Genomic DNA, 15147 nt, shown 5'->3' on the forward strand with positions numbered 1-15147 from the left:
TGTTTCCATCTAGTTAATGATTATTACATAGGTCAAGAAGGTGTGATTTATTACTGTTTGTTGTTGTTGTTTTTTTTTGCCTTAATAGATGTTTTTCTCATTTAGCAACTCTCAGGCATGCTTTGTGTATCTTATCGAATGTACCTTGAGTGATTTTATGCTAAACACAAACTTATATCATGTGCATGCATTTATTGCATGTAGCCATTTTAATGTGGGCAGAGATGTGCATGCATGGATCTTAGGCTATTTATTGCATACATTGTACTGCTTTGGTGCGCTAATGATTCATTGCAATATTGTGCCAATCTTTTATTTATTGTGGTATTATGTAGTGAGTGTTTGCAATAAAAATAATAAATAGGTAAAATAATAGAAAAAAATAAAAATAAAAAACACATATTGGACATTGCTCATGAGTCATTATTATTACATTTTGTTATATAAATAAACATTTTAGTTAAGTCTTTCAACTAACCTATATGTAATAACGCTTAAAATAATATGTCATGCCATTAGACGTATTAACCAGGCAGAAAACATTTCACAGTCTTACTTTATAATGCACATTTTTAACCCGATCTAAAAATTTCTCACCTTTAGAACATATTTAAAAACATATTTTAAAATGCAGTAATAAATTTTTTGTTTTGAAACAATTACTATCATAAATAGCTACTCTGTAGCCTCTGCGAGACTCCTGTTACCCTCATAATATTCCTTGGTTTAAAGCAATTGATCTATTTGCTTTATTCTGGAAGTTGTACAGCCTGCATATGCCACCATTCATTAAAATCACACATTAAAGGGACACTATGGCCATTTTATCTCTTTGAATTAGTTGTAGTGCCTGAAGTCCTTTGGTGCTGTACCTACATTCAGTGTTAAACCCTTTCTTTCAGCAGTTCAATGCTAAATACTGGAGGTACAGCTAAAGCAGAGATTACAGTCTTCCTTCTAGCTTTGCCAATTAATACCAGAACCGGGAACTTTGACAGGCTGAAAGCGATCAGTTGACACTCTCAGCCAATCACAGCTGCCTATTACTGCTCAGACTAATGATTCTTTATTAATCAAAACTTCACGGGGGGGGCGGGCTGCTAAGAACTCTCATTTAGTATTAAAACTTTAAAAACAGTTTAATGCTAAATGGAAGGCTACTGCCATGGAACTCCAGACACTATAACCACTTCCATGAGATGAAGTCTAGATGCAAATAGCATGATTCATGGTTTTTATAAATTACATTTGCAAATAAAAATTCATTAAAGACCTCAATTTGCCATCCCTCTGTCCCTCTATCCCATATGTGGTGTTTTTATTACTACTGCAGTAGCACAGCTATATGTAACATCTTCACATACAGGTCATAGATTGGCCTTGTAGAAGTGAATGGGAAATTAATAATTAACTTCAAATTGTATTACCATCTAGGTGTTTAAAACCATCTAGGTGTTTTAAGACCATCTAGGTGTTTTTTTTTCTTTTAGGCCAGGAATTACACCAGAGACAGAAACACATTTAGTGATTCTTCTTCAAGTAGAGAAACAAAAGAACAACCTTTTTAAGAAATGTTTAGAGATCAGTGAGGATAAGTACATATAAAAAAGCACAAGCAAGTATTTAAAAAGGAAAGCAATAACTCTCTTATCTCCTTCAGTATTGCCATTATAAACCAGTGAATGAGTTTATAAGAAAAATATGTATTTCTAAAACCAGTGCAAAGATATTTTAGTAGAAGTATCAAAAGTTGTCCAAAATATTAAATCTAACAATAGAGATATGTGACACTAAAATAATGGAAATTAATTGTAACTTCCTATTAAAATTAGTAAACATTGATAATTATCTCTTTATAATTAGGGAGTATGAAGTATGAACAAAATAAACCATATCAAGCTAGCTTTGGTTCACATTAATATTGTTTACATTTATATGTGCTATTTTTATTTTTGATGCAGATTATGTGCATGCTGTTTATTCAAATGCATCCATCTTTATTTTATTCATAGTTCTAATGGAAAGTCTGTGTCATGGTCTGAACCAGGTGGAAGACAAGCACAGAAGGGGCAACACATGTGGCACAGACTGTCTGTGCACGTAAAGACCAAGGAGACAGGCTCAAACCAGACTGCAGTGATCAAGCCTCTCACCAAAGGCTACCAGGTCCAGGACAAAAGCCTCACGTTTTCAGATATCAGCACTAACACATTATACAATGTGGAGGAGGAGGAAGAAAATGAGTCGATGAGGTTCGATCCACCTAGCAGCCCTTCCATGGTAATACACAGGCGTCTGAATGCAACTCCTCCACCTTCTCATGAGTATGAGGAGAGTTCAGTATATTTACCTGAGCAAGTCTCCAGGAGTTTGCCTCTGCAAAAATCTATTATAGATCAGCTTCATGGTGTGATCAATAAATTTTCAACAGGCATTCCAGAGATTGATTCGATTATCCCAACAGCTGGCCCAGAAAATGGAGTTGGGTCTATATACCCATCTCAAAATCTTCAGCAGCAAGTGCTTCCAATTCAGATGGCAGACTTCAATGATGGACTACGTTTATCGACAGATGAGGTAGAGAGTGAAAAATTAAACCTCATCCAGGATTATATGTATGATATCACAGATGCTCAAGATGAAGAACTTCTTCCAAGTAAGCTAGTTTTGGAAGATTCGCCTGCTTTGACACCTCCATCTCCTTTTCGGGATTCTGTAGCTTCGGGCAGTTCTGTGCCTAGCTCACCTATTTCTGAATCGGTTCTCTGCACACCTCCAAGTGTATCCTACGCTTCAGTTATGTTGAGAGACTACAAGCATACATCATCCACTTTATAGGCTCAAATTAACAAAACAACACCTTGTATTTATAATGCAACACAGGGCTTGACCGATGGCAGTTCATGGGACAATAATTTATAGCATGAGTGGTAATAGAGATACAAGCAATTAATAAGTGTCATGCACTAAAACTGACCTTAATGAGGGCTCCGTGTCTTAAAATGTTTTTATTGATTGATTGATTTATTATGCACTGTATTACATGTCAGACAGATACAGTATTCAAAGGAAGCACAAATTGAAACCTGTATCAAAAATATCACAACTTGATTTCTGAATATTTTATTTAGTGTTCACAGTTTCACTACAAATTTCAATATTCTCTGTATAAAGGACTTTGTAGACAATGAAGTCAAGTTGCATTGTAAATAATAAGCTTTCTGGGTAGGTGACTCAGTCTTCAAAAACAATATTACGTATTATAAAAATGAATCCATAGAAATCTAAAATATAGCCACTAGTCAAGATATCTAGAATTTGTACATAGTTTTTTCCATTTTATGTTTTGTTTTAATAAAATACTAGTTTGAATGTAAATTAATAGAGGAAAAGGGGGTATGTTTATGTTCTTTACACGTTGGGAGATATTTGAAATGTTACATTTTTAATGATATTCTTTTGACAGGTGAGTAAAGGTCGCTTGATTGATAGCTGCATACTTTTTTAGAGATTGACAAGAAAACAGTGAATTATATCTATTTATTAACATTTTTAGTAGAGGTATTGTAACATAACCCAACAAACTCCAATTCTAATCAAAAGGCTTTGGAAAGGGAGCTTCATGATGCACAGACGATCAAAAGTGCAAACAAACTGCATAACTTTTGAATTTTATTGTTTCTATATTTTTGAAATTATACAAAGAAAATAAAAAGAAATCAGCATGTTTCTCTATTTTTAAATACATTGAAAATATCAAAACCTTAATAGAATAGACTTGGTTAGCAATGAAATCATTGAGTGCAAAGGATAACAACATATTCTGTGGTTCTGTTTTACATTCTTTATATTATTACAAAACAGATATATGTGATTTTCTTCCAAAATATGCTTGTTGCAAATCCTTTGCTGTGTTAATATAGAGACTATTTTATCTCTGCTATGTTTTTATTAATTCTCCCTAGTTGCCAATTCAGATTGTTCGTTTGCTTCTACTTCTATGTAACTTGATTGATGGCTGCGGCCTGCTTGCAGTAAAGCTACACTGTTGTAAAAGTATAGTTCTCCTTTTAAAGACCTTGGCTTGGCCATTAGAACCAACATTTGCAAGTAAGTCATTGTGTGCAAAAATTTTAAAGCAGTTCTGTTTAAGTTTTTAGCATTATAAAGGGACAATATAGGCGCCAAGATCACTTTATCTCATTTAAGTGGTCTGGGTGAACTGTCCCTGTCCCCTTAACAGGGCCGTCTTTATGCGTGGGCACATTGAGCAGATTTCTGGGGGCACAAAGATGCCTATGGGCTGAGGGAGACAGGGGAGATCCTTTTATCTTCCCTATTAGACCATGCAGAGCCATCCTCACTTTCTGCCCTCTTGGGTCAGTGGAGAGAGCAAAGATCTCCCTCACCGGCCTCCTGGCACTTCGCAGCAGCAGAGGGAGTTAGGAGCGGGGAGGCTGAATCTTAGTCCCGCAAGTAAGTCGTGTGGAGCGTTGCCGGGTGTTACAATGGCAATCCTCTCATACAGTGCTCACTTTGCAGGAAGGGTAAATTCAATCTGCCTCCTGTTCACGCGCCACCACCAGGCCACCAGGCAGTGCAATGTCCCCCCTCCCTGGATAAGGGTAAGAAGGGTGGGGAGACATAAAAAAAGTTTTTTTCCTTTTTAAATAAAAATATGTACAGTGTGCATCTCACTCCAGCCCCCTCACACAAGATAGACCCTATGTGCCTCTACACACATTGCACCCCTCACTGAAGTCTGTGTGTGTATTCAGCAGTTTGTGTGTGTGTGTGTGTGTGTGTGTGTGTGTATTCAGCAATCTGTGTAAATATTCAGTAGTCTTTATGTGTATTTAGCAGTGGGTGGGTGTGGGTGTATTCAGCAGTCTATGTGAGTAATAGCACACAGCAGTCTGTGTGTGTGCATTCAGCAGTCTGTGTGTATGTATTCAGCAGTGTGTGTATTCAGCAGTCTGTCAGAGTGTATTTAGCAGTCTGTGTGTGTATATTTATCAGTATATGTGTTTCAGCAATCTGTGTGTGTATTTAGCAGTCTGTGTGTGTATTTAGCAGCCTGTGTGTGTATTCAGCAGCCTGTGCGTATTCAGCAATCTGTGTGTATTCAGCAGTCTGTATGTGTATTCAGCAGTCTGTGTGTGTCTGTGTGTATTCAGCAGTCTGTGAATGTATTCAGCAGTCTGTGTGTATGTATTGTATGTATGTGTTGCATTTGTTGGAGGTACCAATAAATATAAGCTGAACCCCTTAACGCTGTAACGGCGTTCCATGCCGTCTCCAGTATAATAGGTTTTAAAGCCACTGCGGCGGCATTAAACGCTCTAACGGCTTTCAGCCACTGAGCCTGCCTGGTACTTACCTCCACCGTGATCAGCTTCGGAGGGACTGCCTGACAGCCTAGGCAGTACCCCCTGCTGAATCAGTCCCCCAGGGGTCATGTAATTGCTCTCACAGAGCGATAACATAGCCGCAATAAGCGGACTTGGAATGAAATTACATATATTTATATATATATTGTGTGTGTGTGTGTGTGTGTGTGTATATATATATATATATATATATATATATATATATATATATTATATATATATATATATATATATATATATTTAATTCATAAAAAAAATTAAAAATACAAAAAATAAAAAATAATTAAAGAATTATTTACATATAATTGCATAAATATACACATAAATATAAACATTGAATATGTATATATATATTTAAATTCTATGTATATGTTTATGTAATCTTTATACATAAATAAGTGATTTTATTTATTACAATTTGAGGAATTGAGTCCAGATAAGTTACATATTCAATTTTTAAAAAAGTTTTTTTACATTGAAATTTGCCAGATTGGTTATGTTGCCTTTGAGACCGTATGGTAGCCCAGGAATGAGAATTAACCCCATGATGGCATACCATTTACAAAAGTAGACAACCCAAGGTATTGCAAATGGGGTATGCACAGTCTTTTTTAGTAGCCACTTAGTCACAAACACTAGCTAACATTTTTCACCCACAAACAAAGATGAAAGCTAACTTTGGCCAGTGTTTATGACTTAGTGGCTCCTAAAAAAGCCTGGACATACCCCATTTGTAATACCTTGGGTTGTCTACTTTTGCAAATGGTATGCTATCATGGGTGTAGTTCCCATTCCTGGGCTACCATACATTCTCAAAGGCAACGTAACCAGTCTGGCAAATTTCAATGTGTATAAACTGAAAAATGTGACGTGCTAAAATGTGACCTGCAACTTTCCAAAACACCATAAACCCTGTACATGTGGGTTACTGTTTTACTCATTAGTCATTGCTGAATACAAATATGTGTACTTTATTGCAGAAAGAGCTAACAGTATTATGACATTTACAGTTACAATTCCATGCAGAACTAAAAAAAATAACATTTCTTAATTTCTCATATTTTGTTTATATTTAATTCATATTAAATTATGTTTCATAGCTAAATATTTGATGTTCAATGAAAGCCCGGTTTTCCTGAAGAAAATTATATATAATAAGTGTGGGTGCACATAATATTAAAGAGGTCAATTACGGTTGATCAGACATATAGCACAAATTCTAGGTTTTGTTTACATTTTGTTTTGATCACAACTTGTACAATTGGCTCAGTTCTTAAGGGGTTAAGTTTATCAATAATTTACATTTTTATTTCTGTAAGTGGTTGTGTAGGTAGCGCTCCAGTGCACTGCTTTGCCTAGGTGCCTATAATGCTGTAAAGACGGCCCTGCCCCTTAATCCTGCAATAAGACATGTTGCATTTTTAGAGAAACTGCAATGTTTATAAAGCAAGATTAAGATGGTTGTCTACCAGACAGCCACTAGAGGCGCTTCCTGCAGTTTCATGGAGTTTAATTCTGTGCTGTGAAACAACGTTGGACGTCCTCACGTTGTGCATGAGGACATCCAGCGTCTTCAAATCCCCACAGGAAACACTTAATTAAATGCTTTCCTATGGGGAAGACCTAATGCACAGCATGCGTATTAGGTCCCCCCTCAGCTCTGAATGTTGGAGGAGGTGGAGAGGGAGCCAGCTCTGAGGAACCTTGGCACCTGAATAAGGTTAATGAATTCAAGGGTTACTTAACCCTTTGAGTGCCGCAGTAAAAGTGCAAGTGGGGAAGGGAGTGGGGGGGGGAGGGGAGGGGAGAGGAGGAACCTTACTGTTAGGAACACAGCATTGTATTCCTAAAATTAATGTGTTCCTTTAAATTCTTTATTTAGAAATGTGATCAGTTTGTTACTTGTTGCAAAACATGTGCAAATGTAAAGAATATTTATCTTGGCTATTTGCTATTTGAAGGGAGTGCTTAAGAAAGCTAATTAACATTCTGAGTGGGCCTCACCAAGACATAACAAAGAAAGGCTATAAGATAAATTATAAATATTTTTATCCTCAGCAATAACTTTCAAACACAAATTAAGGAAACTACAACTAACACATGGACAAATATAATGTTAAAGAATTTTATTATGCTAAAAGAACATGAATTGCAAAGCTATTTTAATTGCCAGCAATTAGGTCAAACAAAGCATCTTCTTATGCATTCCTAGTAGTGATATTTTAATCAGTACAGCAAAATGGGATCCATTGCAAACATATTTACTTCTTATTTATATTACTTGTGCAAGGCTTCTTTTTCAGTACTCAGAACACGCATATTAAAGAAAACAGTATATCATTTTATTTCATTTAGATGGAATATGCTTTGTGTGAAATACTAAAATTTGGCTTATATTCTTGACTCCTGCCCTGAAATTGCCTGTCTCATTCATGCTTTAAAAATGAATTGCCTTGAACAGCAAATAATGGTCATTGTGTTACTAATGGTATTAAAGGACTGCCAGGGCGACTGAGATAACTAATAAATATTAAATTGTGACATTGTGTTACTGATCACATTAGGTAGTCTATCTGTCTGATGTTTATCTATCCATTTATGTTTGTCTATCTGTCATAGTAACTTGACCAAGGTGGTAATATGTGCCTAAAAATTTTAGGAAAATATTTTTACAAAGAATGAAAAAGAAAGGACATCTTTTTTCCATACATGTAACACAACTAAAACAATGGAGCTCAAATAGTGCATGATACTTATTAACCAAAATTTGAAGAGCCCAGAAATATGTGAAGAGAAAGATCATATATAATAAAGCCTAGATTGTAAACACACCTATTGGAAGAGCCGGACATTTGTGGCATATTATGTTGCTGTTATGGCAATTTAACACTCGAAAAACATAATGCCCGTCAGCTTGTTTGAAGTGTGTCTTCGCTTTTTCCATTTTATAAAAGTGCAGATTTCAAAAGAAATCCACACTTATATAAATGAACCTTGTTATACCTCTACGGCTTTCAATCAGATTGTCTGTCCTGTTGATTCCTGGTAGTTTAGCTCAGCGGAATCCAGAGCACCTGCCTTGCAAAGACTTCTAGAAGTCTTAATACTGGTGATTGAAAAGTCTGTGATTGGGCAGCTACAGAATGTCTGGGCTGGGCAAGAAAAGGAGAGATTGTAGTAGCTGCAGATACTAGAGCCGCAGCTATTTCAAGCCAAAATTTCATATACCCCCAAAGAAAACAAGCAAAACAAATTACATGCATATGTTCTATAGGTGTAAATTTACTAAATTGTTATTTTTATTAGTACTATACCATGACGTGTTCACCTATTTGCTAAAGATCAAAAATGATGGGCAGAGAAAACAGAGAACAGACAACTCAAATAGCTCACCCTTCGATGGGTCTCAAGCTAGTTTTAGTTAAAGGAACACTATAGCGTCAGGAACACAAACTTGTATTTCTAACCCTATAGTGTTAAAACCACCATTTAGGTGGCTATCCCCCCTTAAAAGGTTATAAAACGTACCTTAATTTGAGCGCCGCGTTGGTCTGCTGGTGCTGGCCCCCACCCACGATCCACCTTCTTGACTAACATCATCAGAATTGATCATCTCCACCAATCCAAAGCTTTCCCATAGGAAAAGCATTAGATTGGCTGAAATTGATAAGAGGTGGGGCCAAACGGCAGCCTGGGCAATCAGCATTTCCTCATAAAGATGCATTGAATCAATGCATCACTATGGGGAAAGTTCAGCGTCTCTATGCAGAGAGTGGAGACACTCAAGACAGTGCTGCACATCTGAGGAGTGGCCACTGGAGGTGTTCCTAGGCTGTAATGTAATCACTACCTTTTCTCTGAAAAGGCCAGTCTAGACCGGAAATCAAGGCAAGCTCCTGTGAGAAACCTCAGATAATTAGTTTTACCTAAATGCATCTCATCAGAGAGTTATAACTGAAACCTTCTTTAGGCACCGTCATATGGATTAGCCTATGAATTTAGGAAGATCACAAATAACTGCAAATAAGCCAAAATGGAAAACTTAAGAATGGACAAACAACTATTTCATCCTTCCATCCAACCATATCAAGTTATGTAACTATCTTTCACTTCATCCATTTAGTCTGTCTGTCTTTCAGTCTTCCTGTCAAGATATCTAACTATGTCACAATTCAATCTATAACAATTAATGCATTATTATAGTATGTTACCCTTATGTGAAAATAGGAAGAGTTTGTATATGTAGACCATTGCAGCTATTTAAATGATAAGAATAATATCACATTGTTGTTTGCATTAAAAAAAAAACATTTTGAAGGTGAGTTTAGTTAGTGACTAATAGAAAAAACACTATTTAATCCATTAAAAACAGAGAATTGTTTTCAAACAACCAAACGCAACCAAAACACAATAACCATCTTTAAAAACAAAATCAAAATGATTTGCAGGTTGGAGACTGCAGCAGAGAATACATTCTGTATATTTTTCTAATCACTGTGGAATCAAAGAAGGGTGTGAAAGTGCTGTTTTATTTGTATATTTGACCTATATGAACTGCCTCTTAAATATTGTTTCACAAGTAATATATTATCCCTATTTTTGTGTCAATCTGTATTTAATATTTGTATCTGAAATAGAATTTAAAAAGTTTATTCGTACACATTTTTCGTAGGCAGCTATAATAAATTGTTAACTTAAAATACACAATAAATACACAATTTTTAACAAGAGTGAGTATATTAGCAGGCAGGGAGGATTAAAATTGGGCTTAGAGTGGAACTACCGGTATTTAATATATAATATGTTTTTGCCTTTGTTAGTATAAACTAGGTTGCAAAGTTATAGTGGCACACACACACATATATATTTTATTATTTTGTGTGTGTTTATGTAAATTATGTTTTTCTAGAGTGTTGAAGAGTGTTCTACAGCCTATCTAATGGTTTGGAGCATTGACAGCATCCCGATGTGCAATGCATCGGAAGGTTCGTGACCCTCATTTTTTTAAACTATTTTCAGTGATGCCATCATGAAAACCTGGTAAAATAGTCAATATTTTTAAACTGAAAATACCATCCATGACCATCCCAACTTTACAGATATATATATATATATCTATGCTTCACCAAATGAACAGTTCATATTATACAATTTCTGAGGAACTCTTAAGGGAAAAGACCCTCACTATGTCACACAGTTCACTAAACAGAAGCTGACAAGATTTGGTCAAATCAGGGGCATTCGTGGAGATGTAGCAAGAAGAAAAATGTTATACAATTTCTATTATACAATTTCTGAGGAACTCTTAAGGGAAAATACCCTCACTATGTCACACAGTTCACTAAACAGAAGCTGACAAGATTTGGTCAAATTAGGGGCATTCGTGGAGATGTAGCAAGAAAAAAAAGTTATTTTGGAGCAAAGTACTAAATATTCTAAAATGCTCTACAGGTTTCTATAGTGATACTTCTTTGTTTAGCACTTTTATACCTTTTTTTGCGTTGATAATTCTCAAACCTTAAGTCAGATTATTGTTATATGATCATGCTCCAATTTACATGCATTTAATTAGATACAATGTTTGAAACATATATCGGCAGACGAACAACAAATCCTGCTATCCATTAATACGCACATACATTTTAACTACGTATACACATGCAATCTGAATGAGAACGCAAATAGTGCACTTTTCACAAGCAATGTTTACTTTGAACATGTAGACAGTTACCTATATTTGTATTAGTACTTATTTGGCAGTAAACGTCTTACGCAAAAAAAGTATCCAGTCCAAGCAGGACTGCCCATAGGTCCATACAGGATTTACTAAAGTGGAAATTCAATGCAAATGTTAAATTTAAGACCACAGTATCCAATTTGAAAGCATAGCTTACTTTGAGCTTTTTCAAGGTCAGCTATTTTGAACTTAAATTTGAATTTTATTTTGAATTCACTTTGAATTTGGTAAACAGCCCTGAATCTGTATAAATAAGTATAAAAAAGTTATTTATATAAAGCTTCTTATTTAGTGTAAACCTGTTTTAGATTGAGCCCTGTGTAAATGTATGACCCTGATCTTAATCCTCTCCTGGTATCATCAACAATACATGCTTGGGTCTATTTGCTAAAGATCAATTTAAAGGTTTTTAATCCCTAAATAGTGCAATTCTCTAGAATTCACTGTTCAGTGAATAAACCTTGGGGTTTTGTGTTATAACAAAAGTGTTTGCAATAAGTGTTCATATTATTAACAAAACTGTACAAAATGTTCTGCACTTTCCAGTATTTATTATAACCCTTGAAATGTGATAATGGACAATTTTATTTATATCTTTTAAAGTTGTTCTGAATGAAAATGCTTGTCATGCAAGTTTTAAAATCCTGCCCTAATGCTTAATGTAAACCTACATTTATAAGAACTGGAAAAATGTTACCTCAGTGTCTTATATGCTCTCTTATGTTTCAATGTTGCATGTTTTGTTCTTTCTTCTTTTTTATTATTTTATATTTAAAAAAAAAAATAACAAGTATTGTGTTATCTATAATCTGCCAAGGAAATTATGTTGTTTCTAGTGGCATTCAATGTTTAAGTAATTTTTACTGCATCGCAGTGGAACTCAGTAAGTGTTGTGGGGCCACAATGTTCCATATAACGCAGCGAGTGAATTTAAGACCACTACGGCATAAACAGTATTACAGCAACTTAATGTATTAATGCTGCCATAATTCATTATATCAATGAATGTATAATACTTGCATTAACAAAATAAAACCTGAAATTGTTTTATACCTTCATGTCTGTTTTCTTGTCTGCTGTTATTTATCCATTATTGCCGTAGGGTGTGCACCCTAAGAAAATAACCATCACAACTTTACTTTAAAAAATGCTAATTTAAAAATGTAGATACTAAATACACATTTTTGCTTTAGTGATAACCAGATTATACAAAGAGAGTTGTGATTGAATGTTTAAAAACACAAATAACCAAAGTAATGCAAAACTACTCAGAGGAACCTAAACAAGGGGCCAACTAGGACAATGTAGGTCTGCATTAGGGGATCCCCAGGCTTTCTTTCCTTCTCACCCTTGCTCCCTCTAACACTCTGCCTCCTCCCCTGACCTTTTCAGTCCACTGACACTCATTTTGCTACTTTCATGACTAGATGTAAAGTTCAAACAGTTTCTCTTCTAATATTATTCCAGTGTAAATGCCCTATTGGGCACTACGGAGAAGGTCCTCCCTCCAAACATGTATAATAAAAGAGATTTAATCCAGTGTTGGGGGAAACTCCCAGTATTGAATTCTGCGCCCCTCCAACTTCTTCAGTTTTAGCTTAATCACACATAAAATGATGACGCTGAATGCCACTAATGCATGAGCCATAGGTCTGTTATGTTTCTCTACAGAAAGCTTTGATGAGATTTGATGAGATAACATCACTCCTGATTATCTCACTGTGGGAGGAATGACTGCAGAAATGAGTCAATCACAATGTCGTCAATATATCCTGTACCTATGGAGATGAAGCCCGGAGAACACATATACCTCCCACCCAAGAAGATGGAATTTTGCATATTTAGGGGTACAAGCGATCTCTCTCACGTGCTGGTAGTAGGTACCATCAAAGAGAAAGTAGTTATGGATGAGAATGAAACATAATCATTTAAGTACCAAGTTATGCACTTACAAAGTATGATTACACTTATTTCAAAAGGTGGAGACATGTGAGATCCCTGTCTCATGACTAATTGATCTGTAAAAACCCTCAACACCCAAACTGCAAAGCACTTAGATGCTTTAAAAGACGAGAGGGTTACCAGAGTCTGGTTAGTGTCCCTTAGGTGGGAAGGAAGAGCTGTCACTAGGACTCTGAGAATGTGGTCAAAATATATGCTAGTATTCTGGGTCACACTCCAAATTCCCTCTGTCTGACACAGTAGGCCTGCCTGTGAAATTAACCCATTAACACCGTTATAGGTTAGCCGTATGGGGTGTGCTAACCCTACATTGTAAAGAGAGGAAAGGCAGCAAATTTGAACAACAGACCAGAAAAGTGTAATAACATCAGCAATAATGCAAAACAATAAGGTAAATTCACACAAACATTGTCAGAGAAAACTGCAAATGTGCTTAGCTGAGGAGGCATCAGCAAAGAAAGAGGAGTGGTTTAGGGTCACATGGGAGTCTATAGTAGGAGGAGTGCTCTCATTGGATGATTTGTTATTGTGGTTAAACTTTTATAAGGGTATCTGTTTGTGTTATTCATATTTTAATTCTTTGCTGCTGAGGAATAAAGAAAGATAATATGCCTAATATGAACCTCCATGTTCTCTAACCTGATTTGCAGGAGGATTTTTGAGCTGTAAAAGGCATGAATGAAGGAGCTGTTTGCAACTTAAAAGGGAAATATCTCAAGTCTGTTTTTTGTTTTTGCAATATCCAGGAACTAACTAAAGGTCAACAATGGGTTGTGATGTTTTTTAAAACATAATTTGTAATGTAACTCACTGTAACGTACAAGATATTCAGGCCCATCCAGACCATTTAATGCAAAGTACTTTAATCCCTATAGTGCATCCTGCTTAGAAGACATGAGGCACATACCATGGAAGAAATTGCGTCAGACTATTGGAAGCAATCTACCACTAACTGTCTGCTAATATGTTATTTTATCAATTCAAGCAAATAAAAAATGATGCAAAGTTCTCTGCAATTCTCAAAAAGCTCCAAACCCACGAATGCTGTGAATATTCTTATGTCCTATTGTTTCTCTGATTTTGTTGGTCATTTGTCATTATCCTTAAAGGGACACAATAGGCATCCAAAACCACTTCATCTTACTGAAGTGGTCTGGGTGCAGTGCCCATGTCCTTCTTAGCCATGTGATGTAAAACATTGCGGTTTAAGAGAAACTGCAATGCTAACATTAAAGGGTAAAGACTGCCTCTAGTTTGACTCCGTGATTTGAGTCAATACTTTCCTATGGGTTAGGCTAAATGCACGCTCGCATGCACATTATTTCCCCCCCATTGGCTGATATCGGCAAAGGAAGAACCCCACCCAGCTCCGATGGACTTTATGACATTTTTACTATAGTCTATTACCCTTTTATATTATGAGTCATTAATTAGTGAAATATCATGTAAATATCTACTAGCCAATTCAACTGATCTCAGCCGGGGCCCTCACTGCTCTCTCTCCCTCCATGGGTGGTCAAGAATGGGCCCATAAACTCTAGTGCTATGTCACCTGCAGCACCTGCACTTGTTCTGCCCATGATGGCGACAACCAATACATCCTTGATTTATTGCCCATGATAAAATGGCACTAGTATGCATACATGTACAAAGTATATGCTATTGTAGACCCCTACTAAATGCCATTATTTATAGTGTTTATGTTTAGAAAGTTTATCGGATTTAAGAGGGTTTAAGTGCTTTTTAATGGATTGCTAAATGTGATAGAAACCTTAGCAGCTTCAGCAATTATTCACAATCAATTTTGTTTCAAACAACATTAATCTGCATACATAGAATGACAATTAACAAATGATCAATAGCTTTTTAGCCCTGTCTGCCCTTTATTTTAATATGAAGTTTAGTTTTGCATTCTCAATGTTATTGAGCAGTGAGGTAGTGTCTGGGTTGGTTTTTTTTTGCATGTATTTTGATTGCCTCATTAATGACATTCTGACAACACCGTATTGCACACAAACTTGATCATTGTTTAATTGCCCAACTTAACACTCGTGACTA

The 15147-nt window shown here is 35.8% G+C and overlaps 1 protein-coding gene across 1 annotated transcript in view; it reads left to right on the top strand.

Annotated features, from left to right (window-relative positions):
• GRM1 (glutamate metabotropic receptor 1) overlaps positions 1 to 3205 on the top strand; it is a 423450-nt gene extending 420245 nt beyond the window's left edge. Inside the window, exon 9 of the mRNA XM_063443594.1 lies at positions 2013 to 3205. Coding sequence (XP_063299664.1) covers positions 2013 to 2838 — 826 coding nt within the window. The 3' untranslated portion in view covers positions 2839 to 3205. The remainder of the gene's footprint in view (positions 1 to 2012) is intronic.
• Positions 3206 to 15147: the final 11942 nt, after the last annotated feature.

Source organism: Pelobates fuscus, chromosome 2 (assembly GCF_036172605.1).
Source record: "Pelobates fuscus isolate aPelFus1 chromosome 2, aPelFus1.pri, whole genome shotgun sequence".
In the NCBI taxonomy this organism is placed as follows: Eukaryota; Metazoa; Chordata; class Amphibia; order Anura; family Pelobatidae; genus Pelobates; species Pelobates fuscus.